The sequence below is a fragment of the Taudactylus pleione genome, unplaced genomic scaffold (assembly GCF_031769625.1).
Source record: "Taudactylus pleione unplaced genomic scaffold, aTauple2 ptg000887l, whole genome shotgun sequence".
NCBI classification, from domain to species: domain Eukaryota; kingdom Metazoa; phylum Chordata; class Amphibia; order Anura; family Myobatrachidae; genus Taudactylus; species Taudactylus pleione.
In genome coordinates this window covers 1,027,890-1,042,622 of record NW_028285288.1, presented here as the reverse complement: position 1 = coordinate 1,042,622, position 14,733 = coordinate 1,027,890, and the positions used below count along the sequence as shown (strand labels likewise).

The window sequence follows — 14,733 nt, the reverse complement described above, 5'->3', positions numbered from 1 at the left end:
ATATGCCGATAAAAGCAGTGATTTTTTTTGTAATGCCGTTTATGTGCGAATTAAAAAAATGTTAAGCAATATGACCGGCAACCATGTTTTTTATTCCCATATATAGTAAAATAAAGACAATAACGCTACTTAGAAATATGGTAGCTCTAAAGGGCAACAATTGGTTACTAGTTAGTTGTGACGCAGAGGGCTGGCACCTTAGGCTTCATTAAGGCAGATAAGTAGCAAATTACGTTTTTGTGTATTTGATTTTCAGCCATTATTTGCACAAAGGGAAAAATTCAAAATCTTTTTATTTCTCCCCAAATTACCTCATTGCAAAAGTAAAAGTATTTGGAGAATTGCCAGCCCTGGATTATGGGGAATGTGCAGAATTTTTACGCTCCCCCAAGCATTTGCTCTGTATGCATGTAACCTAATCCCGCATTTATATTAAACTTTCCAGAAAGGACAAAAGATGATTATATTGTCTCGGCGCACAGCATCAAACACATTCATATTACCGTCTAAGCGTCTGAAGCGTTTGGCACCTGTGATATTTATTTTACCACAAAGAAAGATGTCAGAAGCGCAATTTATATTCAAATTTCCGCAGCTTTATTCTGTATTACACAGTACAATGTCGAAATACTCCAAATGTATCGGAAATAAACAGTTTTTTTGTCTAGAAAATGAACTAATAAAATAAAGTGCTTCAACCAGGACTACGTGTTGTGCCAAACCAATCTGCTTAGGTGCACCACCAGGTTTCCAGCAGACGGCTGCTTATTGGGTGGGCGATGTGGGCATCTAGCATGGCACCAGTTATTAAGGGGCACCTCGGAATAGGATTAGCCTTTGAAGCATATTATTGGCTTTCCCAATTTACACAACTCTATTTGATTCCAATGCGTTTCCTATTCTGATCTCCAGCCTGCAAAGTAGACGGATCTTCTGCGTACTATGATTTACAAATCCTTTCCTACGCTCCCACAATGTCCTGGAGACTGCCCGGAGAATAGACCTGCTCTTAAAATGGTGAAAGTCGGCAGTCCGGGGGCTTCACGGCGTGATTCGTAATGAATTGCGCCATTGCGGCCAAGTCCCTTGCTGTGATGTTGAGCAGGGGTTGATGGATGGCTTTGCGCTGCTCCGCACCTCCCAGCAAGCCCTGCCTCTTTATGGTGTCAAAACAGGGACGGCTGGCAGGTGGCCAGACTAAGCACTCCGGGGGTCATTCAGACTCGGTCGCAAGCACCGATGTGCTCGCAACCGGGTCGATGGGTAGCCCTGTGCACGCGCAACGACCGCACTGCGCGTGTGCAAACCCCGGAGCGAGAGAGAAACTCACGCTCCGGAGCTCACTACAAAAGGGGCGGCTGTCGATGTTGATCGACAGCTCGCCCCTATTTGTAGGCGGGCCGGGGGGGTGGTTTCCAAAACGGAGGTGTTCCTTAAGGAACGCCTACCGGTTTGTGGGCGGCCGCACTGACATCATCAGTGATGTCAGTGGGGAGCTTCCTGCTCCATCAGAGCAGAAAGCTCCCTGGGGCTTGCGGCTACTGAGACCCAACCTTAGGGTCTGGTCGCAAGCCCTGATGGTCGCGATGGTGATCACCATCGCGACCATCACCCTGGTCGCTAGCTAAGCTGTGGGTGGTAACCCACAGCTTAGCTTGCAACCAGAAGGCCGCACCAAAAAAAAAAAAAGCGCCCGCCCTCATTCAGAGAGAGCGATCGCTTCTTGCGACCGCCTCTGAATGAGGTCCTCTATATCAATGTGTCTGTTTAGCACAACCACCGAATAAATGGTTTGGTCAAATTACAGTTTTAAATCTGAGTTCCTCTAGTAGTAGGCCTAGTACCAATAACATCTTTGAATGTGGCTATGCCAGGGTTAAATTGTACTAACGCAGGCTGGCATTGTCATAAAATGTAGCAGAACACCAACCACACGGCTGTTTGCACTGCAAGCAACTAGTATAAAGTGGGATAAGGCGAAATGAGGCCCTTCAGCTGACATGGAAGCACAAGTCCCAGCATGACCTGAAATCTGTATCTCCAAGAGTCACTGGTCGACCATCTCCTAAACCAGTGCTATTAAATCCAGTCCTCGGGACACACTAACAGCGCTTGTTTTCCAGGTCTCCCCAAAGAATCACAAGCGAAAATTATTACAACCACCTGTGAAACTTTTAAAACGTGTCAGCTGTTAATGAATGCTCCAGCAAGGAGATAGAGAAAACATGCACTGTTAGTGTGTCCGGAGGACTGGGACCGAGAAGCCCTGTCCTGACAGAAGCTGTAATGTAGGGACTATAGTCCTGCTCATCTACTGAACATGTTATGGAGTAAAGCCCCAGGCAGGTTGCAGAGAGGGGCTGCGCTCACCTCTCTCCAGCTCTGGGATTTGCTGCCGTCTGTGCACTTTCCGGGCAGATTAGTCACTGACAAGTAAATGACATGGCTCAGAGAGCTGGCAGGGAGCAGTATGTGACCACAGCGCACTACATCAATCACCCCTGATAACCTGCTCCGGGATGTGGATGAGTTAGTAAGTTGTGCTCAGTCTGAGGCTAGAGGCCCAGAGGTCAACAGCACTTACGCTTCACCGGTGCCTCAGGCCCATTTATCAGAGCCTCCCAGCCATAACCAGGCCTGCCTGAGGTAACAGAGCCCACTGCGGCCTGTGCCAAACCTGCTGCTGCCCATTTCCTCACCACCAGACCCTGTCACCAGACCGCAGAGATGTGACATTCAGCCGATTCCCACCACGTTTCTCAGCCCAAACTCCTATTCCCCTATATAGATAGGCTATAAATAGCAAATAGCGAGGGGTGAAACTCCTGTGATTGTTAAAAGCATAATCACAAGGGAGAGAATGGAAATGATATGCAGAGGAGACAAGGACAGGACGCGGCCTAGCCGTCCCGGAGCAACGTGACTCATTTGCTGAGCTGCGGTCTTACGATAGTGATCACATTTAATGAAGCCGGCGGGGGCCTTTTCTTTTGACTATTTTTAAAAGTCCCAGTTATCTTATTACTTTAGGTACATTTAGGGCCATGATTTTGGGCAATCTCCTTATGCGTTTAGGCTGTGATACAGATCGGAGGCCATTTATTACACAGAGGTGCTAGAATGCCTAGGAGCAACCAATACACAATTAGCTGCAACCAGTTTAGTGCAAATTGGGCTCCAGAGACGTAACCAGTGTAAGACATAGAAATGTTTTATATCAGCTGCAATCGGATAAATCCTGGGTGGATACTGCTAGACCAGCTGTGACTATACAGACCTCTGATCTTGGTGGTAAACGTGACCTCTGTACTAATGGAAAAGCAGCTTGTACCTGGAATGGAGCATGTACTATTTCGGTGAGCTATGGTAAGCATAGCTGGACCATCTGTCAGACAACGTAGTCTGTCGACTAGGGCCCAGGAAGCACTGAGGGGCCTGTTTTGTTTAAAAAACATAGTGGAGGTGGGGCCCAAACCACTAGTCATTATCCGGCTCTTGTAGTGATATCAGAGGCTGCATTTACCATAGAGGCCAATGACCTGTACATGAGATATCAGAGCTCTGGTTCTATCTCCTGCATACGAGGCCTGGAGGGGTCCATACATGCAGAGGTCATATATAAGTGGACAGTAACCTCAATGTTTGGCCCCAAAGTGACCAGTGATCCCGAATGACACCTAGACCTGTCAATATGTCATAGTGTCAATATGGACCATTGGAAAATGTGGCTGAATGGTGACCCCCTTCCCACAGTGCATGTGATCATCAGTCAGTAATTGGGGCCCGTGGCTTTCAGTAGATGATCCGTATTTACCCAATTTGGCCACAAAATTGTGTGGAGCTATTGGCCATGGGCAGTGGATGCTTCAAGCTGCCGTTCTGCTCAATGTAGGACAATCATGTTCCTACTCCCACCCCTCAGTGGATACCTGGGACCCCCGTATTGGAACAGTATTTCCAGCGGCTCCGTTTCTGCAGTACAGGAATACTGGCCACAGACCCACAACCAGTGCTGTCCTACAGGATTAGGGGTTCCTCTGAGGGGATGGAGCAGGTCTTATTATTTGATTTAGCAGTTGTGGACCTATGTTAGAAAACAGCCCCCAGAACCGATTGCTGTATTTTAGTCTTATCATAGTAAATAACCTCCCCGGTGTCTTTTAACCTTTTCATACACCTTTCAAATGAAATATTACATTGTTTTCCTGTGCAAGGCGTGGAGATACAGTGTATTACTCTAAACCTGGGTTCCTGAGGGTGCGTTTGTGATGGCACATTGACAATTATTTCCTCTAACCGCCTGGCTTACCCAGAATCCAGCACCACGTGATGCTGCTTTAATGTAGGTTAAATATTATTCACCATCTGCCGTTACTCTTTATGTAAATCGCATATCACATTATAGGGGCCTGAGCTGTTATCTTGGACCAGCAATCGCCCCATCTGTTGGAAATTCTGTACACTTTTAAATAGACTCGACGAACCAGGGGATCGAATGCAGAATTAATACCCATATAAAACCCAGAGATTTCCACCCATCCTGCTCTATGGCTCACATTGCCATTAAAAAACAAAATAATAATTTTCTTGTCACAAAAAAAAGTGTCAATAAGTGTGAACACATTCATTTTAATGTGGAATAACAGGTCATAAAGACTATTTATTCCTTTAACGTGGAAGCATTTTGTCAGCTGAAACAACGTTCATGAGAATGCAGCCTAATCGGTATGCCCGCACCTAGTGACATGTTTGAGGCATGAGCCATTTGATGCCTCGCTGACGTCACCAGTGTCTAACTGACAGGCTGAATGTTGGTTCAGCACACAGAATGGCTTCCTTCTCTGAGTGAGGTCTGCTGTGTTTTCAGAAAAGGGAGTTTGGTCCTAAATTGTACATCCTAAAAAAACGATTGTGCAACATTAAAGGGTTCATTTAAGGGGGAGGTACAGGATAAGAAAACAAAAGAACAAGACATTGGTAGAAATCTGGGCTAGTCCCTTTCCTGATACACCCTCTAATGTACAACAACAAATTTAATTTCTTACATTTTTCAAATATCACCTTTTTTTTAAGCAGAAATATTAGCCCAGAATTGTACATTTTCCTTTGGTAACTAAATTTACATACATTGTCCATCAATATAACTCACACAGAGTGAGTACAACCGTCACCCCCAGTCATAACCCATGGATGCAATACATAGACGTAACCCATAGCAACCAAACCTTAGCACTGATTCATCTAGCTTTCAGGGGTCTGATCAAAGCTGAAATCCGATTGGCTGCGATGAGCCACGGCATGGAATTTTGAAGTGTAAAGGTCACTTTTAGAAACCAATCCGATGTCGTCACAGTAGCACGCTGACTATCCTAACTAGTTGGGAAAAACTGATGATCAGTTTGTTTGAATAATTGGACATGTATTATTAAATGCTAGATTTTTTTTTTTTAATTACAGCATATAATACAATATAATTTCTATGGACCTTTAAAACATCAAATACTTTTTGTTGCCATAGTTCGTGTACAAATAATTGTTTCCGATAACTGAGGTTTTTGGATAACTGGCGTTTCCGATAATCAGCGTTCTAATGCAGCTGTATTTGGAGTGTATTAGGGTTCTAACCCCTCCCCCACTCTTCAATGAATAAAGCAAGGGGGAATAGTTTAGCTTTGGGAAATACTTGTCTTTGATGTTAAAATTCCATGTACAGACTATCCTTAGTCAAGGGGTGAGTATGTGAAACACTACAAATAAGTGTATTTTTAATATTAAGTATATTTTTGAACCCCCTTAAGCTACTTGTGATACAGGAAGCTTGGCACACCAGACTACACATGAACCTCTCTTCGGCACTAGACTGCTCCCTGTCACTGATGGCTACTTATCTGTCTGCTGTTCACCTTTAGCTGGTCAGCCTCTCTGTAGCCACACTAAACAAATGACTGTAGCCATCTCTACCAAGACCTGTGGTTCTATGCTCTGTTCCAACTATACCACCCTGACACAGACATAAATATATACTTATCAGAGTAGAGGAATAGCCTTATAACAGCATTTATTTTGGTCACTCAATTCCTGAACATCTGCAGCTGTCAGAATAACTTCATTCCAGCTAAATTATCCAAGTCCCTGCTTATATGCAACACTGGAACCCGCCTGAAACCACCAGTCGGCCAACTCACATTTCCTTTTGGAGGTAGTGTTAATCCATACATCACTTTTGCACCCCACTTTACATTGCTGTGCCTCCCCAAACTGTAACAGAATAGATTGTGACATCAGTTCATACACTTAGCTCAGTAGTACTTGCCCCTCTTGACAGTAGTCACAGCCTACAGCACCAAAACGTTTGCAAATATAACCCACTTTCCAGCTGCCTCCACCTCACTCAGGACTGGCCCATACCACTGGCCTCTGCCAGCTTCTAGTCTTCCTGACTGCACACAAGGTGTCACACCCTCCTATATCAGCTGTACCTTCCTTGACAGTTCTGTATGTGTCTATAAATTATCCCCACCCTGTCCTGCAAAACCTGAGCCTCTGGCTCAGTCAATAGCCCTAGTTCCGCAGCCAGGGGTTCTCCGGCCATGTACAGCGCGTGCAGCTCCTCAGCCACGCTCTGCGCCAAGCAGAGTTCGTGCAGCCTTCTGACCACGCCCCGGCGGAACAGACACACCGTGGCCAGGAGCTGCTCATTGTACTTGTCCCAGGTGTCCCGCAGGCGGTAGCCGTGCGCCAGGCCGGCCTCATTGTCCAGCAGTACCAGGGTCCCGTCGGGGGAGCGGTGTAGGTTGTTAGTTCCGCGCAGCATGACCCGAGGGTCCCACTGAAGGCTGAAGAGGTTGCTCACCAGCCGGTCAAAGTTGCCAGTTAGGTAGTCAAAGAGGATGAGATCCCCCCATTGGGCCAGCTCCACCATGCCGGCGTGCCCAGAGCTCAGCTCCTGGCGCAGGGGGCGCAGCTGACCATCCTCGGTGCGCAGATTTAGGGGTGGCAGAACGGAGCTCAGGTTGTGCAGCCAGGGGGTTATAGTGACCAGTGCCCCTGGCACCCATGCTGTGGACGCTAGCTCTGCTTGGACAGGGTCCCACTGCGCGCTGCCCACCTTGGAGAGGACACATGGGGGCACAGCGCGGAGCCCCAGCAGCCGGGACAGGTAGAAGGACAGCACTTCGCCCTGGATCTGCTCCGGGTTGATGCCATAACGCACACATGCCCGGCTCCCATCGGACAGGGTGGCCAATCTGTTGGTGCTGCGCCCGCAGCCCCTCTCCACGGCCACCACGCTGGCTGCCCGGGCGCACTGCTGCCAACGCAGGGAGAACTCATCCGAGAAGCCCCGGGGAAGTGCCTTCTCCAGCGCCCGGGGCCAGAGGATGCCCTGCTCTAGGGTGACGGTGTCCTGTGAGCGGTTCCAGGAGCGGCTGGTGCTGGCAGATGCCCTTTGTGCGGGTCCTGGATCCGGAGAGGGACCCTCAGTCACTGGTTGAGTCTGGGACAGGAGCGCAGGGAGGCGCAAAGCCCGTGGCGCTCTCCTATGTATGGGTCCTGGGTGCTCAGTGGGGTGAGAGTCTCTACATACCCAGAAAATGCCCCCCACCAGCAGGAAGAGCCCGGAGGTCAGCAGAGCCACAGCTGCCCTCATCCTTGTAGGGCAGGAACGCTGCGCTCACACTGCGCTTGGCACATCCACGGGGATCCTCAGGGCGCAGCAGAGCCATTCACTGGTCGCATCCTCATTGCCACCCGCGCCGCAGGCGCAGTTATTGGGTCAGTTCCGCAGACAGTGGGCACATGATGGGTCTGAGTTCTAGGAGCTAAGTGCTGGAGAGCGCCCACTGGGCATATTGCAGGGCGGTCACCGGGCACATCGTTGGGTGGTCACTGGGCATATTGCAGGGTGGTCACCGGGCACATCGTTGGGTGGTCACTGGGACATTGCAGGGTGGTCACTGGGCACACATCGGATCCTGGGCACTCCTCCCTGTGCACGTCTGGGTCTTTGTCCTCTGATGCTGCTGAGTACCCCTCATGCCAGCCTGTGTCCTAGAAAGTTGTGGTCTGGTCCTGACAGTAAGGAGAGGGTGATGGGTGCGCTCTGCTCCCGGGGGTCTCACCATGCAGCAGCCTCTCTCCGTCCCCCGGATCCGCTGTGAGAAGAAGGAGGAAGAAGCGTGAGCTTTGCAGATTCCAGATGAAGGAGAGAATATTCCCACACCCTCCTCGGCCCCCTCATCACCCGGCTGCTCCTCCTCTTAAAGGGGTAGGGTCCTGAGTCCCACCAGCTCCGGCAACAAAGCATTTGGCACATTCCAGATGATTCATCACTGAATGCAATTAATACAGTTTTTGCAATATAGAATTCGGCTGCATTTAACTAGTCCCTCTGGAATTATTCTGTTTGTAACCCCAGAGCTATAACTATGGGTGCAACATATTTATGCCACTGTACAAGTCAGCAGCCAGTGCAGCATAGGTGTCATTTATCTTATTCTTGTCTATCATGTGTAATATACAGTGTGTCACTATTGCCTAGTTGTCCTATTTCTGGACCTGGGATGAAAGAGTTAATGCAACATGGAGGACATCCCTAGGATAAGGCATTCAGTTAGTGCATTGCCCTACAGCCACGCAGCTCTGGAAGGGTCAGGAGAGATGTCAGGGATGCAGTTTGGTAATAACCCTATTGTGTCTCCTAATTAGGACCTCCTGCAACTATGGGAGCCTTACTAAGCTGCAGAGAACGGGAGCTCCGCCTGGTGTACAAATAGTGGAACTGCGCCTTGCACTGGTCTTCATTCAGGCCCCCATTTAGGAACGATCGCATTGGCAATGTGATCTGGGCATGATATTACCGCCCATGGGGGCCTATTTATCATTGAATATTTGAGGTACAATCCCCGAAAACACCGTTTTTCGGGGGTTTACCTCAAACATTAAGCATCCCCCGGATGTATTGAGGGACCGCAGCATATATCTCCGATACCTGCTGTGATCCCCCCATAGGTTTCTATATGGGAAGCGATGCTGCCCGATTTACCATCATCCGGAATGCTATGGCCTATGGGCTACACCGCGCATGATTAGCCGGTGGAGGAACCCTCCCTTGGCAATGGCCGCCGCACATGTGCAGTCAGTGGGAGAGGACGTGCGCGGCAGCCCTCCGTTCACATTGCAGGGACGGGTTCCTTTCAGAGACGTTGTCCCGGGTGATACATCCGCCCGCTATGATCCGATTTTGCAATGCGTTTCTGGGCGGTACTGACATAAATGGGGGCCATGAACGCGTCGCAATATGTGATCATAGCACCTGGATGTATCATCGGCACATGCAGGGACTGGGGATCTGGAAGGAGCCCGTCCCTGCGATGTGCCCGGAGAGCTGCTGGGGCTGCCGCTAGGGCCGTTGAGAGCGCTGCCGGGCCCTGGTAAAGAGGGGGCGTGGCCTAATCATGGGAGGCGTGGCCACACCCCCTCGAAGAAGAAGAAAAAACATACTTTTGTAGCACCACCGGGAGGGGGCGCTGTGAGCCCCTCAGCCCAGCGCAAAGCCAGGGGGGGTGCGATCAGTGTGATCGCTCCCCCCCCTCAGGCATAGGAGATTGCTCACGGCTGCAGCAGCCACAGCAATCTCCCACTGCATCCCAGCTGCTGCGATATAGTGAGGAGGAAGGGGGGGGTGGCGCCGGACCCGGGTCCCTCTGGAAGCCCGGGCCCGGGTAAATTGTACCTGCCCCACCACCCTTTCGGCACCCCTGGCTGCCGCCCATGCACGGCAGCCATGGCCGGCTTATATGCGCGGTGTAGTCCATAGGCTACAGTGGCTAACGCCATCTTCAGATGGCGTTAGTTGCGGGGGCCAAGCTCCAGAATGCATCGCATAGAAACCTATGGGGGGTGCGGCTGCCTCTCCTACGTACATCTAGGGGAAACCTAATATTTGCGATTAACCCCCGAAAATGGGTGTTTTCGGAAGCTGCAATGATAAATGAGCCCCTATATGAGTGCAGAGCGTGCGGTGTGGAACCCCCCTGGACAATTGTTTCCATAATCTCATTGATTTGGACTATGCCCCCCCCCCCTATTTTCCATTTTGTATCCTTTTCCCGTTCCAGTTTCTCTGATATTGGAACATTCCCAATAAACAGATGTGTTGGGTTCTGATTATCGTTGATTATTTTTCCCCCAATAGTCTTCCTGCCGTAAGGCGCTGACAGACAATGCGGATGGTCTCAGACAAAAAGGGGCATATGGCTGCCGCTAATGCCGCCCAAGCTGCGAATTTGTACGCTGCGGCTGTGTGAAAATGTGCAAATGTCTCAGCCTCCGGGATTTGTATTGAGACGCTCACCGGCGGCTTCACAATTCCAAGCGACTATCAGCGACTATCAGCCTTCTGAGTAACTCTGCGGTCGCACAGAATGTCAGGAACTGAGGCACTAGAGCCAGTAACCGTATCACTGCGTACAGGGCCGCAGTCTCAGGAGAGACACCTCCCCAAACACGGTCGTTACACACCTGCCTTTGAGTCGTCACCTCCCATTTGCCGCCCACAAACGGTCTCTGTCTGTCAATCACTTTTTGAATCCATCCTCACTGCCAGCGACAACGGTAAAGAAACTTTTCGCGTGCGCAGTGCGACGCTGAGGCACGAGCAGGACCATCGTATCAGGCCCAGAGTCACATCCTGTCTAAGTAAAGAATCTTTTACACAGAGTTTTGAAATGAATTAACAGCGCTCATATAAGTCACCATGGGTTATTATAAAATAATGCAGCGTGTAATGTGATCACGCCATTCTTCATACTCACCTGTTCCCCCATAGCTGTCTCATGCTGATGTGAGTAGCTGCTGATTCCTGATGTAACAGCTGGTTCCTGATGTAACTGCTGGTTCCTTATGTGAGTAACTGCTGGTTCCCGATGTGAGTAGCTGCTGGTTCCTGATGCGAGTAGCTGCTGGTTCCTGATGTAACTGCTGGTTCCCGATGTGAGTAGCTGCTGGTTCCTGATGTGAGTAGCTGCTGGTTCCTGATGTAACTGCTGGTTCCCGACGTGAGTAGCTGCTGGTTCCTGATGTGGTAGCTGCTGGTTCCCGATGTGAGTAGCTGCTGGTTCCTGATGTGATTAGCTGCTGGTTCCTGATACGAGTAGCTGCTGGTTCCCGATGTGAGTAACTGCTGGTTCCTGATGTAACTGCTGGTTCCTGATGTGAGTAACTGCTGGTTTCTGATGTGATTAACTGCTGGTTCCTGATGTGAGTAACTGCTGGTTCCCGATGTGAGTAACTGCTGGTTCCTGATGTGAGTAGCTGCTGGTTCCCGATGTGAGTAGCTGCTGGTTCCCGATGTGAGTAGCTGCTGGTTCCCGATGTGAGTAGCTGCTGGTTCCTGATGTGAGTAACTGCTGGTTCCTGATGTAACTGCTGGTTCCCGATGTGAGTAGCTGCTGGTTCCTGATGTGAGTAGCTGCTGGTTCCCGATGTGAGTAGCTGCTGGTTCCTGATGCGAGTAGCTGCTGGTTCCTGATGTAACTGCTGGTTCCCGATGTGAGTAGCTGCTGGTTCCTGATGTGAGTAGCTGCTGGTTCCTGATGTAACTGCTGGTTCCCGATGTGAGTAGCTGCTGGTTCCTGATGTGGTAGCTGCTGGTTCCCGATGTGAGTAGCTGCTGGTTCCTGATGTGATTAGCTGCTGGTTCCTGATACGAGTAGCTGCTGGTTCCCGATGTGAGTAACTGCTGATTCCTGATGTAACTGCTGGTTCCTGATGTGAGTATCTGCTGGTTCCTGATGTGATTAACTGCTGGTTCCTGATGTGAGTAACTGCTGGTTCCCGATGTGAGTAACTGCTGGTTCCTGATGTGAGTAGCTGCTGGTTCCCGATGTGAGTAGCTGCTGGTTCCCGATGTGAGTAGCTGCTGGTTCCTGATGTGAGTAGCTGCTGGTTCCCGATGTGAGTAGCTGCTGGTTCCTGATGTGAGTAACTGCTGGTTCCTGATGTGAGTAACTGCTGGTTCCCGATGTGAGTAGCTGCTGGTTCCTGATGTGAGTAACTGCAGGTTCCTGATGTGAGTAGCTGCTGGTTCCTGATGTGAGTAACTGCTAGTTCCTGATGTGATTAACTGCTGGTTCCTGATGTGCGTAACTGCTGGTTCCTGATGTGAGTGACTGCTGGTTCCCGATGTGAGTAGCTGCTGGTTCACGATGTGAGTAGCTGATGGTTCCTGATGTGAGTAACTGCTGGTTCCTGATGTAACTGCTGGTTCCTGATGTGAGTAACTGCTGGTTCCTGATGTGAGTAACTGCTGGTTCCTGATGTAACTGCTGGTTCCTGATGTGAGTAACTGCTGGTTCCTGATGTGAGTAGCTGCTGGTTCCTGATGCGAGTAGCTCCTGGTTCCTGATGTAACTGCTGGTTCCCGATGTGAGTAGCTGCTGGTTCCTGATGTAACTGCTGGTTCCCGATGTGAGTAGCTGCTGGTTCCTGATGTGGTAGCTGCTGGTTCCCGATGTGAGTAGCTGCTGGTTCCTGATGTGATTAGCTGCTGGTTCCTGATGCGAGTAGCTGCTGGTTCCTGATGCGAGTAGCTGCTGGTTCCCGATGTGAGTAACTGCTGGTTCCTGATGTAACTGCTGGTTCCTGATGTGAGTAACTGCTGATTCCTGATGTGAGTATCTGCTGGTTCCAGATGCGAGTAACTGCTGGTTCCCGATGTGAGTAACTGCTGGTTCCCGATGTGAGTAACTGCTGGTTCCCGATGTGAGTAGCTGCTGGTTCCCGATGTGAGTAGCTGCTGGTTCCCGATGTCAGTAGCTGCTGGTTCCTGATGTGAGTAACTGCTGGTTCCTGATGTAACTGCTGGTTCCCGATGTGAGTAGCTGCTGGTTCCTGATGTGAGTAACTGCTGGTTCCTGATGTGAGTAACTGCTAGTTCCTGATGTGATTAACTGCTGGTTCCTGATGTGAGTAACTGCTGGTTCCTGATGTGAGTGACTGCTGGTTCCCGATGTGAGTAGCTGCTGGTTCACGATGTGAGTAGCTGATGGTTCCTGATGTGAGTAACTGCTGGTTCCTGATGTAACTGCTGGTTCCCGATGTGAGTAGCTGCTGGTTCCTGATGTGAGTAACTGCTGGTTCCTTATGTGATTAGCTGCTAGTTCCTGATGTGATTAACTGCTGGTTCCTGATGTGCGTAACTGCTGGTTCCTGATGTGAGTAGCTGCTGGTTCCCGATGTGAGTAGCGGCTGGTTCCTGATGTGAGTAGCTGCTGGTTCCTGATGTAACTGCTGGTTCCCGATGTGAGTAGCTGCTGGTTCCTGATGTGAGTAGCTGCTCGTTCCTGATGTGAGTAACTGGTGGTTCCTGATGTGATTAGCTGCTAGTTCCTGATGTGATTAACTGCTAGTTCCTGATGTGCGTAACTGCTGGTTCCTGATGTGAGTAACTGCTGGTTCCCGATGTGAGTAGCTGCTGGTTCCCGATGTGAGTAGCTGCTGGTTCCCGATGTGAGTAGCTGCTGGTTCCTGATGTGAGTAGCTGCTGGTTCCTGATGTGAGTAACTGCAGGTTCCTGATGTGAGTAGCTGCTGTTTCCTGATGTGAGTAACTGCTAGTTCCTGATGTGATTAACTGCTGGTTCCTGATGTGCGTAACTGCTGGTTCCTGATGTAACTTCTGGTTCCCGATGTGAGTAGCTGCTGGTTCCTGATTTGAGTAACTGCTGGTTCCTTATGTGATTAGCTGCTAGTTCCTGATGTGATTAACTGCTGGTTCCTGATGTGCGTAACTGCTGGTTCCTGATGTGAGTAGCTGCTGGTTCCTGATGTGAGTAACTGCTGGTTCCTGATGTGAGTAGCTGCTGGTTCCTGATGTAACTGCTGGTTCCTGATGTAACTGCTGGTTCCTGATGTGAGTAGCTGCTGGTTCCTGATGTGAGTAGCTGCTGGTTCCTGATGTGAGTAACTGCTGGTTCCTGATGTGAGTAGCTGCTGGTTCCTGATGTGATTAACTGCTGGTTCCTGATGTGATTAGCTGCTGGTTCCTGATGTTAGTAACTGCTGGTTCCTGATGTGATTAGCTACTAGTTCCTGATGTGATTAACTGCTGGTTCCTGATGTGCGTAGCTGCTGGTTCCCTATGTGAGTAACTGCTGGTTCCTGATGTAACTGCTGGTTCCTGATGTGATTAGCTGCTGGTTCCTGATGCGAGTAACTGCTGGTTCCTGATGTGAGTAGTTGCTGGTTCCTGATGTGAGTAACTGACGTGATTAGCTGCTGGTTCCTGATGTGAGTAACTGCTGGTTCCTGCTGTGAGAAACTGCTGATTCCTGATGTGAGTATCTGCTGGTTCCTGATGTGAGTAACTACTGGTTCCTGATGTGAGTAACTGCTGGTTCCTGATGTGAGTAGCTGCTGGTTCCTGATGTGAGTAACAGCTGTTTCCTGATGTGAGTAACTGCTGGTTCCTGATGTACTTGTTCGTTCCTGATGTGAGCAACTGCTGGTTCCTGATGTGAGTAACTGCTGGTTCCTGATGTGATTAGCTGCTGGTTCCTGATGTGAGTAACTGCTGGTTCCTGATGTGATTAGCTGCTGGTTCCTGATGTGAGTAGCTGCTGGTTCCTGATGTGAGTAACAGCTGGTTCCTGATGTGAGTAACTGCTGGTTCCTGATGTACTTGTTCATTCCTGATGTGAGTAACTGCTGGTTCCTGATGTGATTAGCTGCTGGT

General features: G+C 49.7%; 1 protein-coding gene across 1 annotated transcript; it reads right to left on the bottom strand.

The window, feature by feature from the left end:
• Positions 1-594: 594 nt before the first annotated feature.
• On the bottom strand, positions 595-8,189 carry FJX1 (four-jointed box kinase 1). The gene has a single exon (XM_088459034.1). The coding sequence runs from the start codon at positions 7,646-7,648 to the stop codon at positions 6,470-6,472; it is 1,179 nt and encodes a 392-aa protein (XP_088315160.1). The 5' UTR covers positions 7,649-8,189; the 3' UTR covers positions 595-6,469.
• Positions 8,190-14,733: the final 6,544 nt, after the last annotated feature.

Coding starts and splice junctions, on each gene's coding strand:
- FJX1 (XM_088459034.1), bottom strand. CDS start 7,648: ATGAGGGCAGCTGTGGCTCTGCTGACCTCCGGGCTCTTCCTGCTGGTG.